General features: G+C 43.9%; 1 protein-coding gene across 2 annotated transcripts in view; it reads left to right on the top strand.

Moving 5' to 3' along the window:
• LOC139280519 (importin subunit alpha-1-like) overlaps positions 1–22,009 on the top strand; it is a 29,091-nt gene extending 7,082 nt beyond the window's left edge. For both annotated transcript variants that reach the window (XM_070899998.1, XM_070899999.1), the window contains exons 5-11: positions 4,144–4,412; positions 4,518–4,600; positions 5,600–5,863; positions 17,981–18,214; positions 19,426–19,608; positions 21,656–21,805; positions 21,969–22,009. In XM_070899998.1, the coding sequence (XP_070756099.1) occupies positions 4,144–4,412; positions 4,518–4,600; positions 5,600–5,863; positions 17,981–18,214; positions 19,426–19,608; positions 21,656–21,805; positions 21,969–22,001 (1,216 nt within the window). In that variant the 3' untranslated portion in view covers positions 22,002–22,009. The remainder of the gene's footprint in view (positions 1–4,143; positions 4,413–4,517; positions 4,601–5,599; positions 5,864–17,980; positions 18,215–19,425; positions 19,609–21,655; positions 21,806–21,968) is intronic.
• The last annotated feature ends 432 nt before the right edge of the window (positions 22,010–22,441 follow it).

Genomic DNA, 22,441 nt, shown 5'->3' on the forward strand with positions numbered 1-22,441 from the left:
ACTTGCACTGGCACTGAGCCTTTAGATTAGTGAGGAGAAAGCAAACAAGCACTCTGCTTTTTTTTTTTGGACTATTTGTAAGATAAGTCTCCTGTTCTGCCCCAACATTGTCCCTGGGCCCCAATCTCTGCAGCCTTTGCACACTGACATTTTCCACTTCTCATTGGTCAACCTGTAGACTTGCTGAGACTTCTAAAGTGGCATTTTGTTCTATTGACATAAACTCACAAGTAATTGTCCAAGTGCATTTCACACAGAACCATCGGCGATGGTGCATCTGGAGTGCAGCCAGAGCCAAGTCCAAGGCACCACAGGGGGAGGGACAAACAATAAAAGCTGTAGTGGTAGGGGATTCAATAGTTAAGGTAATTGAGGCCTTTCTGCAGTCCTAGATGTGACTCCAGGATGGTATGGTGCTTCCCTGGTGCCAGGGCCGAGGATGTCACTGAGTGGATGCAGGGAATTCTGGGGAAGAGGATAAACAGAGGTCGTGGTCCATGGGTAGCAAGAGGAATGTCCTGCAGGCAGAATTTGGGGAGCTCAGAAAAATTAGGGTAGAACCTCAAAGCTAGTAATCTCTGGGTTACTGCCAGTGCCATGTGCTATTGAGTACAAGAATATGATAGAGGATGAACATGTTGGTGTAGAAGGGAGGGCTTTAAATTCTTAAGGCATTGGGGGAGATGGCACCTGTACAAACCAGACGGATTGCACCTCAACAGCACTGGGACCAATATCCTTGTGGGGAGATTGGCTAGTGCTGTTGGGAGAGGTTAAATGAGCTTGGCAGGGGGATGGGAACCTGAGAACAAATTCAATAGGCAAGTAAGTAAAGCTGAAATTGGAAAGCAAGAATGTAGACAGTGAATCTGTTGGAGAAAATGAGGGTTAGTAAGTAGTAATCCAGGTGGTCTTCCTTTGCTAAATGGTGTCTACTTCAATGCAAGGAGTATAGTGAATAAAGTGGATGTGCTGTGAGCAGAGGTAGACACTTGGAGTATAACATTATAGCCATTATAGAGACATGGCTGAAAGAGGGGCAGGTTTAGCAGATCTATATTCCTGGTTACAGGATTTAAACTACTACAGCTGTGAGGAGGGATCATCAAATGAGGCCATATGGGTCGAACTGAAAAATGAGGCAATTACACTGCTAGGAGTGCACTATAGATCCCCCAAACAGTGGGAGGGAGATGGAAGAGCAAATGTAGGCAACTTTCTGTGTAGTCCAAAAACCATATGGACAATGATGGGGGTTTTCAACTCTCCAAATATTGATTGGGACAAAGTGTTAAGGGTGTGGAATTCTTAATGCATTCAAGATAACTTTTTAAGTCAGTATTTTACAAGTCCAACATGGGAAGGGGTGGTTTTGGATTTAGTTTTGGGGAATGAAGCTGGGCAGGTGAAGGGGGTATCAGTTGGTATCTGTGGGAGAGCACTTTGGTGCCAGTGACCATAATTCAGTTAGATTTGAGTTTGTTATGGGCAAGTATAGGAATAAAAGTCTCAAATTGGGGCAAAGCTAAGTTTAGGTGATTTGGCCACAGTGGACTGGAAACAGCTACTTGTATGTAAATCAGTGTTTGAACAGTGGGAGACATTTGAGGAGACCTGGAGGGCTCAGGCCAAGTGGGTGCCCTTAAAGATAAAGGGTGGTAATAACCATTCTCGAGCTCCCTGGATGTCTAGGGACTTGCAGGGGAAGATAAAGACAAAAAGGGAAGCTTGTCATATACTGGCGGCTAAAAACTATAGAATCTCTAGAGGAATATTGGCAGTTGAGGTAAAATTAAAAAGGATCTTAGGAATGCTAAGAGCATGAAAAATTCTTGGCAAGTAAAATTAAGAAATTCATTTTCTATAAATAAAAAGAACAAGAGGATAACTAACAGGTCGGGCCTATTGGAGACCAAGGGTAATCCCTGGAGGCGGAAGATGTTGGTATGGTTTTTAATGAATACTTTGCGTCTGTATTCACAAAGGAAAGGGGCAGTGCGCACTGCCCATCAGTGTGAAATTCGTGATGAAAAACAAGCTATTAAGGGGTTTAGAAAATTAAAAGTGGATAAGTCCCTAGGCCTGACTGAAATACATCCCAGGCTGTTGAGTGAAGTAAGAGGAAATTAGAGGCCTTGACCATTTTCCAGACCTTTGGATTTAGGCATGTTGCTGGAGGACTGCTATTGTGGTACCTTTGTTTAAGACAGAAAGGGATAGGCTGAGTAATTACAGACCTGTTAGCCGAACCTCAGTGGTGGGAAAATTATTAGAAAAAATCCTGAAAGGCAAGGATTAATTAGGACAGTCAGCGCGGATTTAAGGGAATATCGTGTTTGACTAACCTGATTGAATTTTTTTGAGAACTAGGAGGGTCGATGAGGGTAGTGTATATGCACTTCAGCTAAGCTTTTGATAAGGTCCCACATGGCAAACTAGTCATAAAGGTAAAAGCCCATGGGATCCAGGGCAAAACAGCAAGTTGGATCCAAAATTGGCTTAGCGGTAAGAAGCAAAGGGTAATGGTTGATGATTTTGTGACCGGAAGTCTGTATCCAGTTGGGTTTGCAGCTCTGTACTAGGTCCCTTGCTTTTTGTGGTGTAAATCCATGATCTAGATTTTAATATAGTGGGTATGAGTAAAAAGTTTGCAGATGACACCAACATTGGCTGTGTGGTTGATAATGAAGAGGAAAGTTGTGGATTGCAGGAGGATATCAATCTACTGCTCGACCCACCTGACCAGTGGCAAATGGAATTTAATTGAGTGAGATAATGCATGGAGGACTAATAAGGAAAGGGTATACACATTAAACGGTAGGCTACTTAGAAGTGTAGATGCACAAAGGGACCTTGGAATGCTTATCCACAGAACTCTTTTTGGGAGGAAATTGAAACATTAAATCGTGGCCCCCCCCCCCCCGATCTGGGGGACACACCAACCATTTTCAAGGCCCTTTTTTTTGTTTTTTTTTTAGGTTTTTTTTTGGGCACTAATATTTTTTTTTTTCTCCAAGTGCCCCCTATAAAAGGGGAGGGGGCTTGTCCACAGAACCCTGAAAGTAGCAGGCCAGGTGGTTAAGAAGACATATGGAATAGTTGCCTTTATTGGCCGAGGCATAGAATAATAAGAGAAGGGAGGTGATGCTTAAATTGTATAATACACTCGTTAGGCCACAGCTGGAGTACTGCATGTAGTTCTGGTCGCCGTATTATAGGAAGGACGTGATTGCACGAGAGAGGGTGCAGAGGAGATTTACGAGGATGCTGCCTGGAATAGAGAATCTTTGCTATGAGGACACATTGGATAGGCTGCGTTTGTTTTACTTGGAACAGAGGAGGCTGAGCGGAGACCTCATTGAAGTGTATAAAATATTGAGGGGCCTCGATATAGTGAATAGCAAGGGCCTATTTCCCTTGGTGAAGGGGTCAAGTATGAGTGGGCAGAGTTTTAAGGTGGTTGGTGGAAGGTTCAGAAGGGATTTGAGGGGAAGCTTCTGCATGCAGAAGGTTGTGGGGGTCTGAACTTTCTGCCTGGAAGAGTGGTAGAGGCAGAAACCCTCACCACATTTAAAAGGTACTTGGATGGGCACTTGAATTGCTGTTGCCTGCAGGGTTACGGACCTAGAGCTGGGATTAGACTGGATAACCTCTTGTTGGCTGGTGCAGATACAATGGTGAATACGGCCAGAGTGATCTCTTGGACTAGTTTCAATTGCCTGGATAGGTCAGAGGCATTTTCCTGGTTTTTTGTTCCCCCATTAACCTGAGCTTTATCTGGTTTTTGCCCCTCGTGGGAGTTTGCAAGGTGTGGAGTTGGTTGGGTGTTCTTTTCCTTTCCTTCATTGTTCATGGGGTTTATATGTAATCTTCAAGGCTGCTGACCGAGGGCTGTGTGGCTTTGTTGGCTGGCGTGGACACAATGGGCTGAAATGACCTCCTTCTGCATGAGGTTTCTATTCTATTGCATCCACTAAACAGACTTTGGTGTCATTCGTCTCCCCAGCATTCAAACACAAGTCTTGAAGAAATGCTTTTGCTTAATCCAGTCTTGGCCAATTTGTTTTGGGATGTGAGGAATTGCTAATGGAGGAAAACACACACAATTGAATCTTGTAACTTTTTTTTTTTACCTCTCGACAGGAAAGTTCTGTCCCGGGCATGGCAACCTCTAATGGATGAGATTATTGAAGCAGGTCTAATGAACAAGTTGGTTGAATTCCTTGGTCGAGGTAATGATGCTGCTCTGCAGTTTGAGGCTGCCTGGGCACTAACTAACATTGCATCTGGCACATCAACCCAGACCAGGGCTGTGGTGGATAGAGGTGCTATTTCAGCATTTGTAGATCTCCTTTCCTCACCACACATGCACATCAGTGAGCAAGCTGTGTGGGCCTTGGGTAACATTGCAGGTATGAGGTGGATTTGTTTCATGATCACTGGTTTTGTGGTGAGGCATTTGTGTTTTTATAAAGATTAAACCACAAATGGAGGCAGTAATTTGCTTTTTCTTGCAGGCGATGGCCCCCTCTTTCGTGATGCAGTAATTAAATGTTCTGCTGTCCCCCCACTTCTAGGATTGGTACAACCTGGCATTACTGTAAGTTCAGAGTCGCTAGTAGTCTAACAGGATTAGTCTCAATTTGCTGCTGTTCAGAATGATTAACAATCTGAATTTAGGTGTTACTTAATTCAAATTGTAATTTGAAAGAATAACTGTTGTTCATGAGATGAACTACTTTGCTTTTCTCCTGCTCCCACAGCTGGCTTGGACCGAAGGCCTCATTAGGGTGACCGGGGTGGGGGTTGGCAGGGGGAGGAGAAAGAGATTAAACATCTCTGGTCTGTCACCCTTGGGACCTGACTGTGCCGAAACAGAATTTTCCAAACCATGGGAGCTCAGTGCTGGTGAACGCTGAGGAGGGGAATGTTGGGTGGTTGGTCATTTCTCTGTCTTCTGGTCTGACACTCCTTCACGTTCCACAATGAGGAAGTGGATTGGGATGCTGAGCATTTAAGTGAGCCCCAGGTCCAAGAAAGCGGCAGCTCTGAAAACTAATGTTTGTTTCCGGACCAGTGAGTCCTGGACCAGAGGCCAATGGTGTTCACACGTCGGGATTGTAGGTTCAAACCCTGCTTCAGGACTGCAGCACCTGGCACATTTCAGTGCAGCATTGAATGAATGCTACCTTGTCATGGGTGCCATCTTTTGATGACACATTAAACTGAGCCTGCCATGAGGCCAACTGAAGAAAAATCCCATGGCCCCTTTGAAAAGGAGCAGGGAATGTCCTGGTCAATGGTCATCCCTAAACGAGCAGTAACTAATCATTCATTTAATGCCAGTTGTGAGACTTGTGCATATTGGCTTACCATGTTTAACTACAAAATGGGTGACTGTAGTTCAAAAGTAAGTCACTTGGTTATGAAGTGCTTTAGTATGGTCCTGGTGCCATCCTTGCCAATAGTTGGCCTGCAAGTGTAATTCTAGTATTGAGATTCAGTCTTGTTGCTAGCTTTGTTTGAACATTTCCCCACAATGTGTGCCCACCCCTCCACCTCACAGTACTGATATAATTCAATACTACTTGTCTTCTAGGTTGGCTTCTTGCGCAATATCACCTGGACTTTATCAAACTTGTGCCGCAACAAGAACCCACATCCGCCTCTTGAGGCAGTTCAACAGATCCTCCCCAAGCTTGTTCAACTGCTGCTTCATCATGACATTTCCATTCTCTCTGATGCTTGTTGGGCAACTTCGTACTTGACAGATGGCCCCAATGATCGGATTGAGGTGGTGATTCGCACTGGTATTTTGCCAAGGCTTGTGCAATTGATGTCGCACACTCAGCAGTCTGTGTTGGTGAGTAAGCTGACGACTGGAGCTCCACCCTGTTTTTCAAGTTTTGTAGTAATTTCATCGAGCCAAGTGTTTTAATGTCTTGCCCTGCTGGTCACAAAGGAGGGCTTGTGGGGAGGGAAGTCTGTTGAATGGTGGTGCCTGGAAGAAGTGTGAATATTTGTTTGACAAATATTAACTCTAGATGTTGCGCTGTCTGTGAATTTGACAGCTGTTATTTCGGGGTCTCTCGGTCTGGATATATTCAGGTTTTTTTGCTTGTATGGTCAATCGTGTGTCTACCTCTTACTGATGAGGTAAAGAAATATCAAGTTGCAATCAACTCATTTTGTTTTTTGAATATCCTTCATGATTTGAAGTAATTGAGTTAGACATTTTGTATTGATTCTGCTGTATTTTGTCAGTCAATTCATTTGGTTTTAGCCTTTGCCTGAATGTGCTCCAGTAACATTGTTTTGCTATTGGCGGGGGGGGGGGGGGGGGGGAAGGGGAAGGAGAGGGAGAGAGAAAGTCATGTGGAAGAGCAATTGCTAACCCTGTGGTGTGCTTTTTATATTCACGGTATGTATAAAAGATGCAGTTTCCTGGGGTAAAGAAGGCACTGTTTGCTATGCAAGTAGTTCTGTAATTTTTAAGCATTGGAAGAAAACACGAGTAATGCTAATGAATAAATGAGTCCTAGTGTAGCAAAATTAGCATGCAGGTACAGCAAGCAATTGCAAAGGCAAATAGCCTGTTGACCTTTATTGGAAGGGAATTGGAATATAAGATTAAGGCAGTCTTCTTACAATTATACACCGCTTTGAGACCACAATTGGAGTATTGTGCACAGTTTTGGTCTTGTCAGAGGAAGGACATGCTTGTCTTGGAGGTGGTGCAATGGAGGTTCACTACGTTGATCCCTGGGATGAGTGTTGTCCTATGATATTGTGTAGAATGGGCCTATACACTCTGGAGTTTAGTAGAAATGAAGTGTGATCTCATTGAAACATACGATCCTGAGGGGGATTGACTGGGTACATGCTGAGGTGGTTTACCCTGGCTGGAGAATCTAGAACTAGGGGGTCGGCAATTCAAGACGTGAGATGAGGAGGAATTACATCACTCAGGGTTGTGAATCTTTGGAATTCTCTGCCCCGAAAAAGGCTGGATGCTGAATTGAGCATATTTAAGGCTGAGAATTTTGGTCTCTAGGGGATTGGACAGGAATGGTGGTAAAAGTTCAGCCATGATATTGCAGGCAGGGCAGGCTCGAGGGGCCATATGGCTTATTCTTGCTCATAGTTAAGCTGATAGTCTAGCATCTGTGTATAATGTGTAGATTGCTTCCCTTCAAACATGTATTTATTGACACTACTGTCAACCAATGAGAAGGAGCTGTACTAGTGACAGGACACTAAATAGCGCATTACAGCACACAGTCTGCAGAATCTATTTAAAGGTCTCAACAAATTACAGCAAAGTCTCCCAGTTTAATTAGAAAAAAAAATGTTGCCAGCAAAATGCAGTGTGGGGATAGTTGAATAATAGTCATTGTAGGGGCCCAGGGGCAGTACTGGCCAGCCCACACTGCGATGTGTGTGTACACTCTGCAGCAGAGCTGGTCTCCAGTTGTCTTGGTTAATCCTTGCCACTGGACCAAGACCTAGCTCTGTCAAGCTGGTGTGCAACGGTCACCATGTTAATAAAATCCATATACAGGCATTTTCTACCCTTCTGGATGTAGTTTGGGTTCTTCATTGAAACACCTGTGAACTCTCCCCTCTTTTTTTTTTTGGGCCTGGAAGCAAGCCATCCTCGTTTTGAGGGACCGCCAATGATGAGTCATTGTAGCAGTGTGGTTTCCAGGTGTGATTGACGTTCATTGTGCAATTCCCCCATTCTGGTTGGGCTGGGGACGAGTGTCATTGTATGCAGCCTTTATTTAAAAGCAGTTTGCTGCAATTAATTACTTGGGCTTCAGTGATCAAACACATTGCATGATGTAGCACAAACCACAAAGATCTTGCTGGGACTGCTGCTGTTTTTGATGTGCAATAGTGGTTTGGACTTGGCGGTGCAGTTTTGTGGCTTGCAAATGACCGGTACAGTGAGTAAGCTGATGGATTTCAAGAGGACATGGACAGATGATGTAATGGGCAGACACATGGTAGATGAAAGTCAACGCAGAAAAATGTGAGGTGATACTATATGGTAAGAAAAATGAGACCATCATACAAAGTAAATGGTACAATGTTAAAGGAGGTGCAAGAAAAGAAACCGGCAGGTGTTTGTGCACAAATCTTTTGAAGGTGGCAGAACAGGTGAACAAAGCCGTTAATAAAGCACATGGGATCCTGGACTTTAAAATAGACAGAATCCAAAAGTTAGTAAGTTATGCTTAAACCTAATATAAAACACTAGTTTGGCCCCAGCTGGAGATATTGTGCCCAATTCTGGGTACCAAACATTTTAAGAAGGCTTTGGAGAGGAGGCATATGAGATTTGCTAGACTAATTCCTGGGATGAGGGATTCCAGTTGCATGGATAGACTGGAGAAGCAATCCTCGAGCAGGAAAGGCGGAGAGGAGATTTGATGTGTTCAAAATCAGAGACTTTAGATGGAGTAAATAACACTTCCAATGACCAGGATTGATGAGCAAATTTGAAGTGATTAGCAAAGGAAAGACTTGGATTTAAAAGAACCAGAGACTACGTGAGAACTTTAACACAAGTGGTTAGGATTTGGACACAATGCCTGATGGGGTGATGGGAACAGCTTCAATAGTAGCTTCCAAAAAGGAATTGGATAACAATTTGAAGGAGAAAATATGCAGGATTTAGAAGAAATCTCCAGGGGGAAAATAGATTGTTCTTCGAGCCAGCATAAACCCAATGAGACGAATGGCCTCCTTTTGTGCTGTACTATTCTATGCTGTGTGGTTTTTACAACTGGCCTCAAATGTACCTGGTGTCCAGAGGAAAAATTGCTGATCCAGATTCCTGATGGAAAGTCTGCATGTGACATCTAACTGCGCTGCTCTGCTCCATAATCACCTCCATGTCCATGTGTTGGAGCTCTGCTTTGGAGTGTTATTCGTTACCGTGAAACCATAATCCAAGCAGGAGTCATTACAGGAGAAGCAGGAAATGCTGGTACAATAAAACCATTGTTTACAGCTCTGTTACACAAAATTAATGACATAATAATCAATGGCATTCAAGCCCATGGAATGTGGTACTGTATGCTGGAGCTGTCTGTTATGGTTTGTGGGCCAAGTTTGACCTCTGCTCACACTACCCCATCTTGTGAATCACAAGCAGAGGCATGATAAATATGATTTTTATTTTAAATATTTGGCATGCACTTTTAAATGCTTGTGCACTGTGATGTGAAAATGAGGAATACTGATTGAACCAAGTGAATCTGATCACTACTGTTGCTCCAGGTTCATTTGCTGTGCAATAATGCAGCTTAACTATTTTGTATTGAGTCTTGCTGTGTTTGCTCAGTCTGCCTTGAGATTGAAGGGAGTCATCCATGTGAAAGATACATATCCAGTTTGAGTGAGAATACTATTACACCTCTGCATCACCTCATACAAGCTGATGTAGGGCAGTATGTGTGATGCTTGGCAGAGTGACTAAACCTTGCTGAGCCTGAGCAGTTGTCCATGGTAAACCCATTTGTAACCATCAGTTTCTCAAACTCTGTCCAGTCAAGGATGTTGCAACTATTGAGGACCAGGGTTTTGTGATAAGAACAGCGTATGTGGATACGATCAAGTGTTTTGAGGACCCCTTTATTCTGCTTCAGAGCGCAACCAAAGTATTGCAGACTTTTTACATTTGGAAAGAGCATCTGTTGCATTTCTAGCAATGTGAATGATCTGGCAGTTTTTTTTTTTTTTACCTCCTTCCTGCATTTGGACAGGATGGATTGTGTGCTTGAAACTCAATGCTATAACATGGAGTTGAGACACTTGGCAAGAAGATGCCCAAGGTAAATATGATTTTGTTGTTTTCTATGCTACTATCCACTAAAGTGGAGATGACATTGAATACATTGCTACTAGTGTTGCCGGTTTACTGGCCAGCGTATCAACTATTGCAGTTCAATGGGCAGAGTGGCCATCTGCAGGCAGATGTCGATCTGGTCATAAGGCTTTGGTCTTGACTCTAACAAGTCCCCTTAAATACCACCTGGTTCAGTCTGCTGGCGGAGTTGCATAAAAAGCCAGGATCTGGCCCATCTGTTGACACTGACTCAGTTGAGGCACCAAACATGACTGTTGTGTAAAACAAAGCATTGAGCAAAAGGAAAGACGACCTAATACTCTGAAGCACAATGACCCTCGAAGGATCTCCTCGCCCCTCCTGCCCTAGCCCTTGCCTCATCAGTAACACTCCAATCTTCCCTCATAACCCTTCTGTGCTCATCATGTCCATGAGACCCACTTCCTGCTCCTTGACTGTATTCCCACCAAACTGCTGACTATCCAACTCCCTTTTCTGGCTCCCATGTTAGCTGACATCATTAATGAAACATAGAAACATAGAAAATAGGTGCAAGAGTAGGCCATTCGGCCCTTTGAGCCTGTACTGCCAATGAGTTCATGACTGAACATGCAACTTCAGTACCCCATTCCTGCTTTCTTGCCATACCCCTTGATCCCCCTAGTAGTAAGGACTACATATAACTCCTTTTTGAATATAATAGAAAATTAAAAATAGCACTTGCCTGGTTCCATTCTTAGCTATCTAATTGTAGCCAGTGAATCACTTGAAACAGCTTCTATGGTTTGCTCTGCTCTGGTACTGGTCCCCTCCATCAAATCTGCTGTCATCATTCCTCTCCTCAATCAATCCTCCATCCCTCTGTCCTTGCAAACTACCACTTGTCTCCAATTTCCCTTCCCCTCCAGTCCTTGAACGTGTTGTCATCTCCCAAATCCGTACCTATTTTTCCTGGAGCTCCATGTTTGAATCCCTTCAATCTGGTTTCTGTGCCTGCCACAGTACTGAGTGGCTCTGCTCTCAAATTACATCCTTTGTGACTGACCAAGTCACACTATCCCTCCTTTTTTTTTTTTAAATACTTCCTGACTTGTCTGCAGCCTTTGACATGGTTGACAATCCATCCTTCTCCAATGCACCTCTACTGTTGGGTGGGACTGCACTAGCCTGGTTCCATTCTTAGCTATCTAATTGTAGCCAGAGAATCACCTGAAATGGCTTCTCTTCCTGCTCCTGAATCATTGCCTCTAGTGTCCCTCAAGCATCTATCCTTGCCCCCCTCCCCTTTCTCATCTACATGTTACAAGGGGCAACATCCAGAAACACCACCTGTTTCCACATGTATGCTGGTGACACTTGGCTTTACCTCACTGACTTCTCTCAATTGTACAACATCCAGTTCTGGATGAGCAGAAGTTTTCTCCAATTGAATATTTGGAAGACCACCAAAACCATTCTTTACAGTCCCTGCCACAAACATTCACTTCCCCAGCCACTGACTCCATCCCTCTCCTCAACTTCTGCCTGAGGCTGAACCAGACTGTTTGCAACCTCTGTCATATTTGACCCTGAAATGAGCTGTTGACCACATCTGCAGCATAACTAAGACCACCGATTTCCACCTCCATAACATTGCCCAGCTCTACCCTTGCCTTGGCTCATCTCCTGCTGAAATCCACATTCATGTATTTGTTACCCCTCAACTTTACTATTCCAATGCACTCCTGGCTGGCCTCCAACATTCTACCCTACATAAGCTAGAGGTGATCCAAAACTCGGCTGCCCATGTCCTAACTTGCACTGTCCCATTCACCCATCACCCCTGTGCTTGCTGGCCTACATTGTCTTGCACTTAAGCAACACCTCGCTTTCAAAATTCTCATCCTTATTTTCAAATCCTTCCATGGTCTTGTCCTCCCTATCTCTCATGTCCTCTAGCCCCACAACCCCCCTCCACCCCAGAGATGTCTGCCCTCTTGAGCATCCCTAATTTATAATTGCTCAACCATCGGTGGCTGTGCCTTCTGTTGCCAAGCTCTAGAATTCCCTGCCTAAACCCCTCTCTCCCTCCTTCTTTCAAGCTTCACCTGCACTAATTTCTATAGGTGGCTTGGTGTCAATATTTATCTGAATACTCCTGTGAAATGCCTTTCATGTTCAAGATGCTTATATAAGTGAATTGTTTGTTATTGACTAAGGGAAGCTCTCTCTTCTCTCTGGGAAGAGATTTGTGAATGTGAGACCTTGAGACCGAGGATGTTTCATTGGAACAGATTTAAAATTGAGCAGATTTGTTGAGTAGATTGTACAGCACCATTGCCTGAACATATGCAAGATTTGTGATTCAGTCTATCGAAGCCACGTAGCTGTCCACTGGTCCCAATGTGAAATTTCACGTACACAAATGGGCCGTGCACCCACACCAGAAAAAAAATTGCAGAGCACATTGCCTGTGTCCCCAGGTTTCGTTTTGAAAATGTGTTCATTCTACTTCAGACCATTATTTATCTAATCTCAGCAAGAAGCTGTAAGTGCCTGCCATCATGAACAGCTGAGACAGAGTAAGCTGACTAGATTGGACTTGCCCTCCTCTGCACCCCCCCCCCCCCCCCCCCCCACCCACCCTCTCTCTCCCTCCCTGGCATGTCTCTATTAGAATAGATCTGTAAAGACCAATTGTCTGGCTGTTGCACTCCCAAGGTGGGAAGTTGCAGTATGTAAATTTCCACTATGCTTCAGAAAGCCTAGACTGATGGCCATAGTTGTTTGCCTTGAATGTTGTTTGGCAAGCATCTTGCTGTCTGCATTGAGCCCCACAGAGGTTCTAAGACACCAATCTGCTTGAACAAATTTTGATGAGTGTAATGGTATCCCAAAATTAGCTGTCAGAAGTGTTTGGTGTGCAACCATTCAGAGGCTGTACGTGTTCATAAACCATTTGAGCAACCAGCAGAAGTCCAAGGCTCACTGAACGTCTGCAGGATGTCCACCAGGTGTCCACAGCATAATGTGCAAGAAAGCCCAGATCTTGTAGTCCTAAACTGAAGGTGTTGAGAAATGGTCCTGTGCTAAATGTTGAGCCTTTATGGTCTGAATTGTCAAATGTAGAACTCTCTCCTGGAAAAGATTGCTTGTGTCAGATGTGGTTATGTCTGACCCCCAAAAAATTTCACATGATCTGCTCACTACTGGTGCAAAGAACTGACTTCCCATGCAAGGGCAGTGGACATTGGGGATCTGGAATCCACACTGGATGAAATTTAGTGTACCTAAACTGTGGGGTGGGGGGGGAAGGAAGAGAGGGAGGGAGAAAGAGAAACAAGAGATGGATATTGCAGCCCCACATGCACTATCCTAAAAGAGGCCCGTCAGTCTGGGGAGCAGCAGTGTCATGTCGGGAGGTGGAGCGGGAGATCGCTGAGGCTAGCCGGTGCAGCTGCAGCAGGGGGAGAAGGCAAAAAAGTAAGAAATCAAAAAGTGACGTCACAGCCAAGGGGGTAAGTGATTGGTAAGTATGTTTTTTTTTCCTTTGCTATCAGTAAGTAACCTTTTAGCATTGTTGCTAATTTAAGTTTAACTAAGGGTTAAGTCATGGCAGGAGAGCTCGGACATGTTATGCTCCTCCTGTACTATGTGTGGGAAGCCAGGGACGCATCCCATGTCCCTGACGACTACGTGTGCGGGGAGTGTATCCGGCTGCAGCTCCTGACAGACCGCATTGTGGCACTGGAGCTGTGGGTGGATTCACTCTGGAGCATGCACGATGCTGAAAATGATATGACTAGCATATTTAGTGCGTTGGTCTCACCGCAGAAAAAGGGTACACAGTCAGATAGGGGATGGGAGACCAACCGAAAGAGCAGTGCAAGGAAGGTAGTGCAGGGGTCCCCTGCAGTCATCGCCCTGCAAAACAGATATACCGCTTTGGGTATTGAGGGGGATGACTCACCAGGGGAGGGCAGCAGCAGCCAAGTTCATGGCACTGTGGGTGGCTCTGCTGCACATGAAAAAGAGTGGGAGAGCTATAGTGATGGGGGGATTCAATTGTAAGGGGAATAGATAGACATTTCTGCAGCCACAACAGAGACTCCAGGATGGTATGTTGCCTCCCTGTTGCACGGGTCAAGGATGTTGCGAGCGGGTGAAGGACATTATGAAAATGGAGGGTGAACAGCCAGTTGTCGTGGTGCATATAGGTACCAACGATATAGGTAAAAAGGGATGAGGTCCTACAAGATGAATTTAGGGAGCTAGGAGTTAAATTTTAAAAGTAGGACCTCAAAAATATTAATCTCAGGAGTGCTACGTGCTAATCAGAGTAGGAATCGCAGGATAGCTCAGATGAATATGTGGCTTGAGGAGTAGTGCACAAGGGAGGGATTCAAATTCCTGGGACATTGGAACTGGTTTTGGGGGAAGTGGGACCAGCACAAACTGGACGGTCTGCACCGATGTCCTAGGGGAGTGTTTGCTAGTGTTGGGGAGGAGTTAAAATAATACGACAGGGGGAATGGGAACCTATGCAGGGAGACAGAGGGAAGTAGAATGGGGGCAGAAGCAAAAGATAGCCAGAAGAAAAGTAAGTGGATGACAGAGAAACCTACAGCAAAATTCTAAAGGGGCAAAGTGTGTTTAAAAAGACAAGCCTGAAGGCTCTGTGCCTCAATGCAAGGAGTATTCGGAATAAGGTGGACAAATTAACTGCGCAGACAGTCGTTAACGGATATGATGTAATTGGCATCACGGAGACATGGCTCCAGGGTGCCCAAGGCTGGGAACTTAGCATCCAGGGCTATTCAACATTTAGGAAGGATAGACAGAAAGGAAAAGGAGGTGGGGTGGCATTGTTGGTTAAAGAGGAAATTAATGCAATAGTAAGAAAGGACATTAGTTTGGATGATGTGGAATTGGTATGGGTGGAGCTATGGAATACCAAGGGGCAGAAAACGCTAGTGGGAGTTGTGTACAGACCACCAAACAGTAGTAGCAGTAGTAAGGATGGGGACAGCATCAAACAAGAAATAAGGGATGCATGCAATAAAGGTACAGCAGTTGTCATGGGTGACTTTTTAATCTACATTGATTGGGCTAACCAAACTGGTAGCCAAGTGGTGGAGGAGGATTTACTGGAGTGTATTAGGGATGGTTTTTAGACCAATATGTCAGAACAAACCAGGGAGCTGGCCATCCTGGACTGGGTGATGTGTAATGAGAAAGGACTAATTAGCAATCTTGGTGAGACCCCTTGGGGAAGAGTGGCCATAACCTGGTAGAATTATTTTATTAGGATGGAGTGACAGTTAATTCAGAAACTAGGGTCCTGAACTTAAGGAAAGGTAACTTTGATGGTTTGAGGTGTGAATTGGCTAGAATAGACTGGTAAATTATACTTAAAGGGTTGACAGTACGTCCCTGTCTGGAATAAAAATAAAACTGGGAAGGTGGCTCAACCGTGGCTAACAAGGGAAATTAAGGATATTGTTAAATCCAAGGAAGAGCAGCAAACCTGATAGAAATTTAGAATTCAGCAGAGGAGGACAGTGTTTTAATTAAGAAGGGGAAAAATAGAGTATAAGAAACTTGCTGGAAACATAAAACTGACTGCAAAAGCTTCTATAGATCTGTGAAGAGCAAAGAAATGGTAGACCAATTGAACAAATACTTTGTCTTCCTTCATGAAGAAAGAACCACAAATAACCTTCCGAAAGTACTAGGGGACCGAGGGTCTAGTGAAGGAGGAACTGAAGGATATCCTTAGGCGGGAAATTGATCAAATTGAAGGCCGATAGTCTGCATCCCAGAGTACTGAACGAAGTGGCCCTAGAAATAGTGGATGCATTGGTCAATTTCCAACAGTCTATTGACTTGGCATCAGTTCCTATGGATTGGAGGGTAGCTAATGTAACACTTTTTTTTAAAAAAAAAAGGGAGGGCAAGAGAAAGTGGGTAATTATAGACTTGTTGACCTGGCATCAGTGTTGGGGAAAATGTTGAAATCAATTATTAAGGATGAAATAGCAGCGCATTTGGAAAGCAGTGACGGGATCTGTCCAAGTCAGCATGGATATATGAAGGAGAAATCATGCTTGACAAATCTTCTGGAATTTTTTGAGGATGTAACTAGTAGAGTGGACAAGGGAGAACTAGTGGATGTGGTGTATTTGGACTATCAAAAGGCTTTTCACAAGGTCCCACACAAGAGATTGGTGTGCAAAATTAAAGCACATGGTATTGGGGATAATGTATTGACATGGATAGAGAACTGGTTGGCAGATAGGAAGCAGAGTTGGGATAAACTGGGCCTTTCAGAGTGGCAGGCAGAGCTCAGTGCTGGGACCCCAGCTCTTTACATCAATGATTTAGATGAAGGAATTGAGTGTAATATCTCCAAGTTTGCAGATGACACTAAACTGGGTGGCAGTGTGAGCTGTGAGGAGGACGCTAAGAGGCTGCAAGGTGACTTGGATAGATTAGGTGAGTGGGCAAATGCATGGCAGATGCAGTATAATGAAGTTAGCCACTTTGGGGGCAAAAACACGAAGACAGAATAATATTTGAATGGTGGCAGATTAGGAAAAGGGGAGATGCAACGAGACCTGGGTGTCATGGTTCATCAGTCATTGGAAGTTGGCATGCAAGTGGTATGTTGGGCCTTCATAGCTAGGGGATAGGAGCAGGGAGGTCTTGCTGCAGTTGTACAGGGCCTTGGTGAGGCCTCACCTGGGATATTGTGTTCAGTTTTGGTCTCCTAATCTGAGGAAGGACATTCTTGCTATTGAGAGTGCAGCGAAGGTTCACCAGACTGATTCCAGGGATGTCTAGACTGACATATGTAAGAGACTGGATCAACTGAGCCTTTATACGTTAGTTTAGAAGGATGAAGGGATCTCATAGAAATATACAAGATTGGGACGGGACAGGTTAGATGTGGATAGATTGTTCCCAATGTTGGGGACGTCCAGAACCAGGGGACACCAGTCTTGGGATAAGGGGTAGGCCATTTAGGACTGAAACTTTTTCACTGAGTTGTTAACCTGTGGAATTCCCTGCCGCAGAGAATTGTTGATACCAGTTCATTGGATATATTCAAGAGGGAGTTAGATATGGCCCTTATGGCTAAAGGGATCAAGAGGTATGGAGAGAAAGCAGGAAAGGGGTACTGAGGGAATGATCAGCCATGATCTTATTGAATGGTGGTGCAGGCTCGAGGGGCCGAATGGCCTACTCCAGCACCTATTTTCTGAGTATTTTTCATATCCTACTAAATGGAAGGTTGGCTTGCACTCTTCTTTCCTCCCTAACATCAGCAGTTAAGTCCATTGTCATGTTCTTGCAATTAAGTTAACCCAACAATAAACCTTGGAACTTGTATTGGTAAGGCTGCACCTGGAGTACTGCGTGCAGTTTTGGTCACCTTACTTAAGGAAGGACATACTAGCTTTGAAGGGGGTACAGATTCACTAGGCTGATTCCGGAGATGAGGGGGTTACCTTATGATTAGATTGAGTAGACTGGGTCATTACTCGTTGGAGTTCAGAAGGATGAGGGGTGATCTCTTAGAAACATTTAAAATAATGAAAGGGATAGACAAGATAGAGACAGAGAGGTTGTTTCCACTGGTCAGGGAGACTAGAACTAGGGGGCACAGCCTCAAAATACGGGGGAGCCAATTTAAAACCGAGCTGAGAAGGAATTTCTTCTCCCAGAGGGTTGTGAATCTGTGGAATTCTCTGCCCAAGGAAGCAGTTGAGGCTAGCTCATTGAATGTATTCAAATCACAGATCGTTAGATTTTTAACCAATAAGGGAATTAAGGGTTATGGGGAGCGGGCGGGTAAGTGGAGCTGAGTCCACGGCCAGATCAACCATGATCTTTTTGAATGGCGGAGCAGGCTCGAGGGGCTAGATGGCCTACTCCTGTTCCTAATTCTTATGTTCTTGTGTTTGTCTTTTCTGTATGACTTGGTACCCCACCAGGTGATGCACTTATTCTCTGGATGCTCGATAAAGCATCTCAATCAAAACCTCCAATGACCTGACCAATTTTTCTTGCAACAAGTGAGCTATTGCAATAACCTGCAATTTAACATGAAACCTTTATTTTTGGGTATCCAATTTATTTTAGGTCCCTGCCCTCCGTGCTGTTGGGAACATTGTGACTGGAACTGATAACCAGACAGAGGCTGCCATTGAAGCTGGAATTCTCTCTGTTCTACTGAAGCTGTTGAAACATTCCAAGACTAGTATACAGAAGGAGGCAGCTTGGGCCATTTCCAATATTGCTGCGGGACCTCCAATGCAGATTCAGCGGTTGATTGATTGTGGCGTTTTATCTCCGCTTATTGAACTGATGGAAAAAGTAAGTGCTTGATCCCTTGAATAACTTGGGTTAAAGATTCAAGCTACTTGAAATAGTTGGTCAGATTTCTGTAAATAATGCTGCCCTCCATGTGTATAAATCCGTTGAATTTTACATAACGGGGAAATTTTCATCGGAGTGGTGTAACTTTTGTCAAGTGATCTCTGCAGGAAATCCTGCCTACTGTTTGATAGTGGCATTGATTGCAGTCTTGGAGAGGTTTTTGGACCACTCACTTGGTTGAAGTGGAACATCAACACTCTAGCATTTAATTTATTCATTCTCTGGATGTGGGCATGACTGGAGGCCAGCATTTGCCCTTAAGAAGCTGCTGCCTCGCACTGCTGCAGTCTGTGTGGTGAAGGTGTTGGGAGTTCCTGGATTTTGACCCAGTGACTTGAGTAACAGCAATATCTTTCCAAGTCTGGCTAGTATATGACCTTGGAGGTGGTGGCCTCCAATGTGCTTTCTACCCATGTCCTTGCTGGACGGTTGAGGTTGTGGGTTTGGGAGGTGCTGTTGAAGAACCTTGGCGAGTTGCTGCAGTGTACATCTAAATGCCTCCATGGTGGAGGGAGTGAATGGCACCCTACCCACCACCTTAACCAATCAAGCAGGCTTTGTTGTCTGGCGTGTTGGAGCTGCACTCAGCCAGGTGGAGAGTATTCTGTCACACTCCTGACTTGTGCCTTATAGATGGTGGCAAGGCTTTGGGGAATCGGAAGGTGAGTCACTCGCCGCAGAATACCCAGTCTCTGACCTGCTCTTGTAGCCACAGTATTTATGTGGCTGTTCCAGTTGAGTTGCTGGTCAACAGTGACCTCCCATGGGATGTTGGTGGGGGATTTGGCAATGTCATGAGGTGGTTAAACACTTATTTGAGATGGCCATTGTTGCCTGGTGCGAATGTTACTTGCCACTTATCAGCCCAAGCTTGGATGTTGTCCAGATCTTGCTGCATGTGGCTATTGACTGCTTCAGTATCTGAGGAATTGAGACTGGAACTAACCATTGCAAGTGACTGCTTTTATTTTAATCTTTTTCTAGTATAAATGGTGCTTTTAAAAGCTGAGTGTTTGGATGGACCTGAGACTGATCCAGTTGAACAGATGATAGGATCACATTTTGTTGTTGGCAGATTTCATTAATGAAATGCCTCTACAGGGTTTGATAACTTTTGAGCATGGTACAATTTTTTTTTTTTCTTGCAGGGTGATTTTCCAGCACAGAGAGAAGCTGTTTGGGCGGTGACTAATTACACGAATGGTGGCACAGTTGACCAGGTTGTCCACTTGGTGAAGTGTGGGGTGCTGAAACCACTCCTTGATCTACTCTCTATCCAAGATGCCAAAATTCTTCTTGTGATCTTGGATTCCCTGTCCAATATCTTCCTAGTAAGTTAGCTGAAACTTTAAAAGTCACTTATCAAAGGAAGGGTGGGACTGGTTAGGGACCAAAAGATGGTGTGAAGGCACGCAGAGGGTAGGCTGAGGTACGAATAGCACATTGCATCTGTTGTTGCTAAAGGCGATTCTGCCAATGTCACAGTAAAGGAGACAGTAGACTAATTGATAGAATACTTTTTAAAAAAAACAAACAAACATGGATGCACTTAATGTTGGCAGCATTCATAGTAGCAAGTCACCCAGCCTGGATGGGAAGCATCCTAGATTTTTGGAGGAAGCAAGGGTGGGAACTGCCAAGGCTCTGGCCACAATCTTCCAATCCACACTGGATATGGTAGCCTTGCTAGAGGACTAAGGATTGCAGATGTTGTACCCCTGCTCAAAATATAAGGGGAGGGATGAACCTGTCTACTGCAGGCCAGTCTGCCTAATGTCAGTGGTGGGTAAATGTTGAGATTATAATCAGATTGTCACTTGGAATAATATAGGTTGATTGATGAAAGCCAGTAGAGATATGGTGAAGGCAAATAAGTGTTTGACTAACTTGCTTTGAGTTCTTTGAAGTAATGGAGAGAATTGATGTGTCTATGGACTGTCCAAAAGCATTTGATTATGTAAAGTGAAGCCCATGGGATTAAAGGGACTGTGGCAGCATGGATGCAAAATTGACTGAAGGGGCAGAGAGTAGTGTTTTTCAGACTGGATATATAGGGCATATTTTCAAGGCTTGCAGATCAAAGCTCAAATGCAGTAAATGAGGAGGGACAGACTTCAGGATGACAGAGTAGACTGGTGAAATGTGCAGACATGCATCAGATGAAATTTAACAGACCTGTGATGCATTTTGGTAGGAAGCATGAGAGGCAATATAAACCAAATGGTCCAAATTTTAAAGGAGGTGCAGAACTGATCTAGGAGTGTACATTCACAAATCTTTTAAAGTGGCCAGACAGATTGAGTAGGCTGCTTAAAGCATACAAGATCCTTGGCTTTATAAATACAAGCGTAAGAGTGCAAAAACAAGTTGAGCTAACGCTTTCATTCATTGGTTAGGCTCCATCTAAAGTATTGTGGGCAATTCTGCACACCTCACTTTCGGAAGGATGTCAAGGCCTTGGAGATGGTGCAGAGGAGATTTACTAGAAATGTACCATGGATGTGAAATTAGATAAGCTGGGGTTGCTCTCCTTCGAGTAGAGAATACTGAGGGGATAAAGCTGTTCAAAATTATGAAGGGTTTTGGTAGTGAATACTGAGGAAATAGAGAAACTGTTTCCAGTGGCAAGAGGGCATATATTTAAGGTAATTAGCAAAAGAACCAGAGATGAGTATTTTTAGAGCGAGTCAAGATTGGAATCCACTGGCTGAAAGGGTGGTGTAAGCAGATTCTATTGTCCCTTTCAAAAGGGAATTGGATAAATATCTGGGGGAGATATTGCAGGGCTATGGAGAGAGAGCAGGGGTGTGGGACTAATTTGATAGCTGTCAGAGCCAGTGCAATGGGCCAAATGGCCGCCTTCTGTGCTATTATTGCAATTTGATGATTTAGGGATTGCACTTGACACTTCAAATGTGCTACATATGGCTTGCATTTTAACACTTCTATTGTGTCCTATTTTTGGCAGAAATGTGCCTACTAACTTGGTGTCAAAATAAAGTATTGTTTCAGCAGGGAAAAGATGTGAAACCATGCACTTTTGAAACAACTTTGAATTACTGGCAATCTACCATTATTGGATCAAGTAGCCTTGATACAAACCAGCTTGCATATTTCATACTTTTAATAAAAGGATCACGGAGTAAAACTAGTCACGAACACTGCATACCAAATATTCTGCAAATTACCGTTACCTGCTTTCTGTTGTCCAGTTGGCTTGAATTCTCATTTTTCTTCAGAACTTGGTTGTGAATCAGTCCAAACAAAAGGGGTCCTATGATTCAAACACTCGTGCTTTTCATTGATAGCAGCAACTTTCTGCTTGACTTGACTTGAAAAATGCAATTAGTTAATGGGGTCTTTAATTTTTTTCATAAGACTGTGGAACAGTTCGGTGAGACAGATAAACTGTGTCTAATAATAGAGGAGCTTAATGGCTTGGAGAAAATTGAAGCGCTTCAATTCCATTCAAATAACATGGTGTACAGAGCAGCATTGAAACTAATTGAGAAGTACTTCCTTGATGAGGTAAGCACAAATAATAAGGTAACCTGATCTAGCGGTAAGCAGTGTTGCTTCCAAATTCTTAGTGTTTTTAATGTTGCAACTTGCACTGATTCTGCTATTGCTTATTGCCATGAATGTTCTTGATGAATAATATGTATCTATGGCTATCATTGTGTGATTCCAGAGAGGGATGGGACTGCTGTCTGGGCAACAGTGAAACAAAAGGGAAGGTGGTGAGGGGGATATGTACCAATCCATTAACATCTGAAGCGTGTTCTGCTCACTTCTAGGAGAAAGGAGTTCCAAACCAGCACCCTAAAGCAGGAGTAGCATGTTTGGACATTGAATACTAATGTTATACTGGAAGATCAATTTAGCTCTTGAACAAATGTGCAGATAAACTTATCCTTGTGTCTGCAATAATTTATTGTATTTGAAATAAATAACTTTTTGCACAACACTGGCCTGTTTGTTCTAACTGGAAAAAGCTAACAATAAAGCTGATGACTGAACTCTGATCAATCCACCATTTACACCAGCGTTTAATGTGCTAGACTAGTTTCAGCAGTTTCTGTGGTATTTAAAATGGATGCAGGCACTTTTTTTTCCCGTAGCTACCTGTATGCAAGAACCGACTAGTATTGCTTGGAGTAAACC

Source organism: Pristiophorus japonicus, chromosome 15 (genome assembly GCF_044704955.1).
Source record: "Pristiophorus japonicus isolate sPriJap1 chromosome 15, sPriJap1.hap1, whole genome shotgun sequence".
Classification (NCBI taxonomy): domain Eukaryota; kingdom Metazoa; phylum Chordata; class Chondrichthyes; family Pristiophoridae; genus Pristiophorus; species Pristiophorus japonicus.